The sequence below is a fragment of the Mus caroli genome, unplaced genomic scaffold, assembly GCF_978045245.1.
Source record: "Mus caroli unplaced genomic scaffold, Mus_caroli_1 scaffold_13, whole genome shotgun sequence".
NCBI classification, from domain to species: domain Eukaryota; kingdom Metazoa; phylum Chordata; class Mammalia; order Rodentia; family Muridae; genus Mus; species Mus caroli.
The window spans coordinates 48707602-48718127 of NW_028227268.1; the positions used below are offsets into that span (position 1 = coordinate 48707602).

General features: G+C 37.9%; 1 protein-coding gene across 1 annotated transcript; it reads right to left on the bottom strand.

Annotated features, from left to right (window-relative positions):
* Positions 1–9373: 9373 nt before the first annotated feature.
* Positions 9374–10321, bottom strand: LOC110304828 (olfactory receptor-like protein DTMT). Its single transcript, XM_021176446.2, has one exon. The coding sequence runs from the start codon at positions 10319–10321 to the stop codon at positions 9374–9376; it is 948 nt and encodes a 315-aa protein (XP_021032105.1).
* Between the last annotated feature and the right edge of the window lie 205 nt (positions 10322–10526).

A 10526-nucleotide genomic window follows, 5' to 3' on the forward strand; every position in this document is an offset into this window, starting at 1 on the left:
TGGCTGGGCTCTTCAAAGACTTCTGCCACTATCAGGCCCTTACTCCTAGCTCAACACGTCTAAATCTGCCCTCAACTGACATCCAGGACTTTCTAATGGTTCCCCAAGTTCTCCACCCCCCACTGATACTTATTTACATTTTTCTCCTTGCCCTCTGCACTTCTCTCTTTTTCCCATACTTGGTCCTGATCCTTCTAATTTCCTCCCCTCTCCTCTTCCACCCAGGTTCCTCCACCCCTCGCCACTTGTGATTATTTTGTTTTCTCTTCTACGTGGATTTGAAGCATCCACATTTTGGCCTTGCTTCTTGTTAAGCTTTATATGGTCTTTGAGTTGTATCATGGGCATTCTGAGCGTTTGAGGTAATACTCACTTATAAGTGAGTACATACCATGCATGTCCTTTTGGGTCTCAGTTACCTCACTCTGGGTATTTTCTAATTCCATCTATTTGCCTACAGTTCATGCAATTGTCATTTTTAATAGCCCAGTAATACTCCATTGTATAAACGTACCACATTTTCTGTATCCACTCTTCAGTTGAGGGGCATCTGGGTTGTTTCCACCTTCCAGCTATTATAAATAAGACTGCTATGAACATAGTGGCGCATGTGTCCTTGTTATATTTTCGAGAATATTTTGAGAATATGCCCAGGAGTGGTTTATCTGTGTCTTCAAATAGAGTTATTTCCAATTATCTGAGGAACCGCCAGCTTAATTTCCAAAGTGGTTGTTCCAGTTTGCAATCGCTCCAGCAATAGAGGAGTGATCCTCTTTCTCTACATCCTCACCAACATGTTCTGTCATCTGACTTTTTAATCTTAGCCATTCTGATTAGTGTAAGGCGGAATCTCATTTTGATTTACATTTCCCTAATGACTAAGTAAATTGACATTTCTTTAGGTACTTCTTGGCCATTCCATATTCCTCAGTTGAGAATTCTTTGTTTAGCTCTTTACTCCCTATTTGGTTTTTTGGAGTCTAACTTCTTGAGTACTTTGTATATTTTGAATATTAACCCTCTAAGAGATGTAGGGTTGGTAAGGATCTTTTCCCAGTCTGTAGGTTGCTATTTTGTCCTATTGATAGTGTCCTTTACCTTATAGAAGCTTTTCAGTTCCATGAGGTCCCATTTGTCAATTGTTGATCTTAGAGCCTGAGTCATTGGCATTCTGTTCAGGAAAATTTCCCCTGTGCCCATGTGTTTGGGGTTCTTTCCCGCATTCTCTTCTATTAGATTCAGCATATCTGGTTTTATGTGCAGATCCTTGATCCACTTGGACTTGAGTTTTGTAAAAGGAGATAGAAACTGATCAATTTGCATTCCTTTATGTGAAGACCACCAGTTAGACCAACACCATTTGTTGAAAATGCTGTTTTTTTTTTCCTCTGTATGGTTTTGCCTTCTTTGTCAAGAATCAAGTGACCATAAGTGTGTGGGTTTATTTCTGGGTCTTCACTTCTATTTCATTGATCTACCTGTCTGTCTTTGTATCAATACCATGCATTTTAAATCACTATTTCTATGGAGTATAGCTTGAGGTCAGGGATAGTAATTCCCCCAGAAGTTCTTTTATTGTTGAGAATAGTTTTCACTTTTTCACTATCCTTTTGTGTGTGTGTGTGTGTGTGTGTGTGTGTGTGTGTGTGTGTGTGTTATTCCAGATGAAGTTCAGAATTGCTCTTTCTATCTCTGTGAAGTATTGAGTTGGAATTTTGATGGGAATTGCATTGAATCTGTAGATTGGTTTTGGTAAATGGCCATTTTTACTATGTTAATTCTACCAATCCATGAGCATTGGAGATTTTTTCCATCTTCTGAGGTCTTCTTTGATTTCTTTCGTCAGGGTCTTAAAGGTTTTGTCATACAGATCTTTCACTTGCTTCAATAGAGTCACCTCAAGATATTTTATATTATTTGTAACTATTGTGAAGTATGTTGTTACTTTAATTTCTTTCTAAGCCCATATTTCCTTTGTATAGAAGTAGGATACTGATTCGTTAGAGTTAATTTTATATCCATCCACTTTGCTGAAGTCGTTTATCAGGTGTAGGAGTTCTCTGGTAGAAATTTTTGGTATTGCTTATGTATACTATCATATCATCTGCAAATAGTGGTACCTTGACTTCTTCCTTTCCAGTTTGTATCCTTTGACCTCCTTTTGTTGTCTAATTGCTCTACCTAGAAATTCAAGTACTATATTGAATAAATAGTGAGTGAGTGGGCACCCTTGCCTTATCCCTAATTTTAGTGGGAATTGCTTCAAGTGTTTCCTTATTTAATTTGATGTTGGCTGTTTGTTGCTGTATATTTCTTTTATTATGTTTAGTTATGTGCCTTGAATTCTTGATCTTTCCGCGACTTTTAACATGAAAGAGTGTTATATTTTGTGGAAGGACTTCAGCATCTAATGAGATGGCCATGTGATTTTTCTTTGAGTTTGTTTATATAGTGGATTATATTGATGGATTTCCATATAGTGAACCATCCCCACATCCCTGAAATTAAGCCTACTTGATTGTGGTGAATGATGGTTTTGGTGTGTTCTTGGATTCAGTTTGCGAGAATTTTATTGAGTATTTATGCATTGATAATAATAAGCGAAACTGGTCTGAAGTTTCTTTTCTTTGTTGGGTCTTTGTATGGTGTAGGTATCGGTGTAACTGTGGCTTTATAGAATGAATTAGGTTAGTATTTCTTCTGTTTCTATTTTGTGGAATAGTTTGAGAAGTAATAGTAATGGGTCTTCTTTGAAAGTCTGATAGAATTCTGCACTAAAACCATTTGGGCCTTGGCTTTTTTTTAATGGAGAGACTTTTAATGACTGCTTCTATTTCTTTAGGGGTTATGGGACTATTTAGATAGTTTGTCTAGACCTTATTTAACTATGGTATCTGCTATCTGTATAGAAAATTGACCATTTCATCTAGATTTTGCAGTTTTGTTGAGTATAGGCTTTTTGTAGTGAGACCTGATGATTTTTTTTGAATTTTCTCAGTTTCTGTTATGTCTCTTTTCATTTTTGATTTTGTTAATTTGAATACTGTTTCCATGCCCTTTAGTTTGGCTAAGGGTTTATTTATCTTGTTGGTTTTCTCAAAGAACCAACTCTTAGTTGTTTGATTCTTTGTATAGTTCTTTTTGTTCCAAATTTTTTGATTTAAGCTCTGAGTTTGAATATTTCCTGCCATCTACTCCTGTTGTGTTGTTTTATTCTTTCTTCTGTTCTAGAGATTTCAGATGTGCTAGTGTAGGATCTCTTTAATGTCTTTACAAAGTTCTCAGTGCTATGAATTTTCCTCTTAGCACTGCTTTCATTGTGTCCCATAAGCTTGGTTATGCTATTCCTTTATTTTCATTAAATTCTAGAAAGTCTTTAACTTCTCTCTCTCTCTCTCTCTCTCTCTCTCTCTCTCTCTCTCTCTCTCTCTCTCTCTCTCTCTCTTTCTCTTTCTTTCTTCCATGACCAAGTTATCATTGAGTAGATATTCAGTTCAGTTTTCATGAATATATGGACTTTCTGTTTTTTTTTTTTTTGTTGTTGTTATTAAGGACTAGCTATAGTGCATGGTGGTCTGATAGAATGAATGGGATTATTTCAATCATCTTGAATATATTGAGGTTTCTTTTGTTTCTGATTATGTGGTCAGTTTTGGACAAGATACCTTGAGGTGCTGAGAAGAAGTTATATTCTTTTGTTTCAAGGTGAAATAATCTGTAGAAAGCTGTTAAATTCTTTAAGTTCATAACTTCTGTTAGTTTCACTGTGTCTCTGTTTAGGTTCTGTTTCCATGATCTGTTGATTAGTGAGAGTGGGGTGTTGAAATCTCCCACTATTTCTGTGTGAGGATCAATGTGTGTTTTGAACTTACCAGTGTTTCTGTTACAAATGTAGGCACCCTTGCATTTGGGGCATAGATATTCAGAACTGAGAGTTCATCTTGGTGGATTTTTCCTTTGATGAGTAAGGAACGTCCTTCCACATATTCTTTGATAAGTTTTGGTTGAAAGTCTATTTTATTGGATATTATAATGGTTACTCCAGCTTGTTTCTTGGGACCATTTGATTGGAAATTTTTTCCAGCCTTTTACTCTGAGGTAGTGTGTGTCTTTGTCATTGATGTGAAATGTATGCAGTGAAATGCTGGGTCCTGTTTATGTACCTGGTCTGTTGGACTATGTCTTTTTATTGGGGAATTAAATACATTGATGTTGGGAGATATTAAAGACCAATGATTGTTGGTTCCTGCTATTTTTGTTATTAGTGGTGTTATTGTGTTTGTGTGGTTCTCTCTTTTTTAGGTTTGTTGTGAGACGATTAATTTCTTGGTTTTTCATGGGTGTAGTTTCCCTTTGTGTTGGAGTTTTTTTCTTCTATTATTCTCTGTAGGGCTGGATTAGTTGAAAGATATTGTTTAATTTTGGTTTTGTTCTGGAATATCTTGGTTTATACATCTATGAGTTTTTCTGGGTATAGTTGCCTAAGCTGGCATTTGTGTTCTGTTATGGTTTGTATGACATCTGTCCAAGGTATTCTGGCTTTTACAGTCTCTATTGAAAAATGTGGTATAATTCTGATAGGTCTGCCTTTTTTATATGTTACTTGGCCTTTTTCCCTTACCACTTTTAATATTCTTTCTTTGTTGTATGCATTTAGTGTTTTGATTGATATGTGAAGGGTAGAATTTCTTCTCTGGTCAAATCTCTTTTGGTGTTCTGTAGGCTTCTTGTATGTTTATGACCATCTCTTCCTTTAGGTTATGGAGGTTTTCTTCTATGATTTTGTTGAAGATGTTGGCCCTTTGAGTTGAGAATCTTCTCTCTCTTCTATTACTATTATTCTTAAGTTTGGTCTTTCCATTGTATCATGAATTTCCGGGATACTTTGGGTTAGGAGCTTTTTTCACTTTGAATTTTCTTTGTCTGTTGTGTCAATATCCTCTATGATATCATTTATGTATGAGATCTTCTCTTCTATCTCTTATATTCTGTCAGTAATGCTTGTATCGGCAACTCCTGATCTCTCTCCTAGGTTTTCTATCTCCAGGGTCGCCTCCCTTTGTGATTTCTTTATTGTTTTTATTTCCATTTTTAGGCCTTAAATGGTTTTGTTCAATTCCTTCACCTGTTTGATTGTGTTTTCTTGTATTTCTTGAAGGGATTTATGTGTTTCCTCATCTTCTACCTGTTTATCTGTGTTTTCCTCTATTTTTTTTAAAGGGAGTAACTTATGTCCTCCTTATGGCCCTCTATTCTTTTCATGAGATGGGATTTTAAGTCAGAGTCTTCATTTTCAGGTGTGTTAGGGTATTCAGGACTTGCTGTGGTAGGAGAGCTGGGCTTTGATGGTGCCATATGGCATTTTTTTCCTGTTGAATATGTTCTTGCACTTGCCTTTTGCCATCTGGTTATCTCAGGTATTAACTGCCCTTGCTGTCTCTGACTATATCCTGTCCCTCCTGTGATCCTCTGAGTCTGGTTGTTCCAGATTACCTGGGAATCAAGCTGTCTCTGCATGTGGGAGGGGGTCTGGAGTACCCACTCTGCCTGATCCAGGTTGTGGACCAGAAGGAAGATGCCCAACACCCTATCTGTTTCTTTCATTATGAACAACATATGAACAACAATATGAACTAACCATTATATATATGCAAGAGACCTGAGAGTTAGAACAAAACAAATGAAACACCTCCAGAAATCCCCTTTGAGTTTGTTTCCTGATGGTCATGTACTACTGGGACTACAACCTGTCCTTAAGATGCACGGATATTTTAGAAGCATGTCTACCAAAGTGTATTTTCTGTGTGTGGACAGAAATATGTTGGCATCTGGAAATGCTAGAAAAGTGGATGGGGTGGGGAGTGGGAGTGGGGAGGAGAGGGCAACCTGATCTGGAATTGGGTGAGGGAAAAGGCCTGAAGCCTTGAAGGTCAGCAGAAAGAATGTAAACAGGCATTCTCATGAAATAAGAGGTTGGGGAACCCCACCAGGGTGCACCAGAGACCTGGAGGTGAGAGACTCCCAGGACTCAAAGGGAGGGACCTTAGATGAACACCCCCCCCCAACAGTAGGGAGAGGGAACTTGTAAAGCCCACCTCCATCAGGAAGAAAGGATATCAAGTGAGGGATTGGGTTGCCATTCCAAAGTCACATCTCTGACCCATAATTGTTCTTGTCTGAAAGAATTACAGGGATGGAAATGGAAAGGAGCCAAAGGAAAAGAAGGTCTAGTGACAGGCTCAAAGTGGGATCCAGCTCAAGGGGATGTCCTAAGGCCTGACACTATTACTGAGGCCATGGATCACTCACAAAAAGGGATCTGTCATGGCTGTCCTCCAAAAAACCCAACAAGCAACTGAAAGGGTAATAAGATGCAGATATTTGCCCCCAACCAATGGACAGAAGCAGCTGACCCCTGCTGTTGAATTAGGGAAGGCTGAAAGAAGCTGAGGAGAAGGGTGATCCTGTAGGACCAGCAGTCTCAATTAATCTGGACCCCCAAGATCTCTCAAACACTGGACTACCAAATAGACAGCATACACCAGCTGATATGAAGCCCCCAACACACATACAGTAGAGGAATTCTGTGTCTGTTTTCATTCAGTGATGATGTACCTAAACCTTAAGAGACTGGAGGCCCCAGGGAGTTTAGAGTTCAGATGGGGGTAGGAGTGTGGGGACATCTACATGGAGATAGGGTAGGGTGGGGAGGAGGTATAGGGTGGGGAGGAGGTGGGGGATGTGGAGTAGTCGAAGGGTGGGTGGGGGGCAGGGAATGGAATATGGAGTGTAAAAATAAATTTAAAATTAAATTAAATTAAAAAAAGAAAGAAAACAAATTTGAGATAACCAGCATAATGCAAAGGTAGTGTAAGTATCAAAGATACTTACATCTGGTTCTCTGGTAATGGAGAAAAGAGAAAGAGAATAATTATTTGTAAGCCAAATTTCAAGTGGATCAGAAATGGAGATATAGAAACCAAGACTACAGAGTGTGAAAATGATACTATTCAATATTTTAATAGAAAACTCCTTTCCAAGGACTACTAGAGAAAAATCAATCAGAAAGTTTTTCTACCCCAAATTTAAAATCTTTAGCAAAATAAAAGTAGACAAATAGCCAGTGAAGGGAAATGCCACCAATCAGATCAAGTGGCAGCATCTCTAACAGGAAAACAAACAGAAAGCAGCTTAAGAAAAAGATGTTGCCCAAATAACACACGAAAGGAAAATTGGTTGACAAATATAAAAGTTGATTTCACCATTACATGTAGTAGTTTAGCTTAAAAACAGTAAAGTCTCACTTTTCAGCCATATGGGCAATAAATATATGAGAGCCAAATTTCCAACATTGGGAACAGTAAAGAGCAGTTACATCCCCATTTTCTTTGGGGAGCTTAAAGCAGAAGAAGCATGTCTTCCACAATTTGGCAGTTTCTACCCAATGATAAAATGATTGTATTCTCTGAGCTAATATACTTGTTAATGTGAAGGTTTTCATAAGGAAATAGGACAATACTACAAAATATTGGGATTAAGACATAAAATTGAGGCAGTATTATTTAAATTAAGGATAAACTGAAAACAACCCAAAAGTTCACCAAAAGTAAGTTGCTGAAATGCATTATATTAAAAGTGTCGCAAGTCCTGTCAGATGTGGTGGAGGTACACATTTTTAGTCCCAGCACTGAAAAGGTCGAGGAACAAGGATCGCTGTAAATTCAATGCCAGCATGGACATCATAGAGAGACTTTGCATCAAAACAGAACAGGAAAAAAAATCAAAAAGCATTACAAGTCCTTATGTGAAATGTTGAGTTAACAGTAAATTTTAAGTGAAAGCAATTAAACATGTTTTTAGTTCTACTTATTTATTATATATAATTCTAGGTTGTGTATAGGCAATATATAGAATAACAACTTTTAATGGCTTTGATAGAGAAGGGGACAGGACTGTGAGAGGCCTTGACAGTTTGCTACATAGATACCTTCAAGCAGGCATGGACTATTTTAGTAGTCAATACATTTTTTTTTGAAAAGTAAATAGTGTCAACATAGACATTACCAGGAAGATTTCCGTTCAAAGGTAGTTTTTAAGATATATTTTAGGAAATATGAACATGCACTCAAAAACCATTGGGCTGAGCGTGGGGTCCCCAACAGAAAAGTTAGAGAAAGGACTGAAGGAGTTGAAGGGGTTTGAAACCCCATAGGAAGAACAATAACATCAACCAATCAGACTCCCCAGAACTCCCAGAGACTAAGATGTCAGCAAAGAGGTACACATGGCTTCAGCTGCAGAGGATGGCCTTGTCAGGCATCAATGGAAGGAGAGGTCCTTGGTCCTATGAAGGCTCACTAGATGCCGCAGTGTAGGGGAATGAAGGGCAGGGAGGTGGTAGTGGGTAGGTGTGTGGAGGAACACCCTCATAGAAGCAGGGGGGAGGGAGGATGTGATAGGGTGTTTCCAGGAGGTAGGGAAACTGGGACATTTGAAATGTAAATAAAGAAAATATCCAATAAAAAAGAAAATGCACCCAAGAAATCATCTAGAATAAATATGTAAAGCAATGAACAAGGCTTTGTTCATTTTAGGAGTTGGTAATCATACATCTACAAGAGGTTTATATATTTTTTTTTTCAGGAAATAAAGAGAGCATCACATTATTTCAACATATAAGGGAGGAAAACCTTATCTAGGAGTAACAAATAGATTCTAGACCTATCACTATTTACATTTCCTTATACTATACCATGGGCTATGCTTTACAATCTGTAAATTATGTGATGTATAATGGGACTAGATAGCTTGTTTCAGATTACACAACTTTAATTCAAAAAAGGAATTGACATCCAATATGTAGACATAATCAATAGTTCACAATTAGCAAACAAATTATTGGTGCTTTGAATTCCAAAAGAAATGATAGTTTTAATATATTATCATTAAATAAGCTTTTAATGAACACATGAAAGGAAGCTATGAAGTAATTTGAAACAAGAAATATGACTCCACAGAACAAATGCATTATTGAGACCATGCATATATTAAGTTGGAAATAGTCCTTTTAGAATAAGTATGTTTGTCAGAAGCAAAGTGCCAAAGTGACTAAGGAGTTGAAGTTCCTTTCCAGGAACTAGAAAGATTTTTATATTCTTTGAACACTAAACACCAACACTAGTGTTAATTCAGACTCAGATGATAATCAAGGAGCACTTAGGGTTTGTCAGATCTTAACTTACGTCACACCTGAAGTATAGTGCTAAATTTAAGTGGCATGAGAAATTCAAACTACTGAAAGTTGAAGAAAGCCCCTGCATACCATTTGAAATTGGGCCTACTATTTGAAAATATGTTTTAATATTTAGAGTCGCTATCTCAGAGAAAAGTTAGCCATCTTCTTTGAAAACACCTTTTTAAAAGCTCCCTTTATATCCTGATTCCTGAAGCTGTAGATAAAGGGGTTCAGCATAGGGGTCACCACTGTGTACATCACAGCCATGACAGTCTCCTTAATGGTTGAATTATTAGCCGATGGACATAAATAGAGACCAATGATTGTCCCATAGAAAAGAGACACCACAGAGAGGTGGGAACCACAGGTGGAGAAGGCCTTGCGGATGCTTCTAGAAGAGGGGACCTTGAGAATGGAGGACACTATTCGTGCATAGGATGAAAATATCAGCAGGAATGGGACAATAATGACAAGTCCTCCCAAGATAAATATCATCAACTTATTGATCTGAATGTCAGAGCAGGCTAACTTCAGAAGAGCTGACATATCACAGAAAAAGTGAGGAATCACATGGTTAGCACAGAAGGAGAGCCGAGCCATGAGCAGTGTGTGCGACAAAGAGATGACTGTGGTCAGTAGCCAAGATAGTGCCACCAGGCAGAGACACAGTTTGGGGCTCATGATGCTAGTATAGTGTAGGGGGAAGCAGATGGCCACATAGCGATCATAGGCCATGGCCACAAGGAGGAAGCTCTCGAGGTCTGCAAAAAGCAGGAAAAAGTACATTTGTGCCAGGCAACCTGCATAGGGAATGGATGGAACTTGGCTTTGCATGTTCTGTAGCAATTTGGGAATGGTCACAGAGGAAAAGCAGAAGTCAGAGAAGGACAAGTTACTGAGAAACAAGTACATGGGTGTGTGGAGATGGGAGTCCAGGTGAATGAGGAGAATGATGATGAGGTTCCCCAGGGCAGTGGTGAGGTACATGGCCAGAAACAGGGCATAGAACAGGTCTTGCTGGTGTGGTTCAATAGGCAAGCCTAGGAGGAGGAATTCTGAAACAACAGTTTGATTTCCTCTTTCCATGTTGACTTATTAACCTTTTCAGGCTTAAGAATGATTTGTATGAATGTATAAACATACACAAAGCCAATGCTTTAGGAAGACATTTTAAAATCTAAATCTAACACTTGTAAGTAATGAAAGATTATTTCATTATTTTGTATTTTTCTAAGTATGTAATAAATAGTTACATAAAGCAATGATTCAAGGGCATAGATTAAATTCAGAA

Excerpts from the sequence above, each read along its gene's own strand:
- LOC110304828 (XM_021176446.2), bottom strand. The coding sequence starts at position 10,321 with ATGGAAAGAGGAAATCAAACTGTTGTTTCAGAATTCCTCCTCCTAGGC.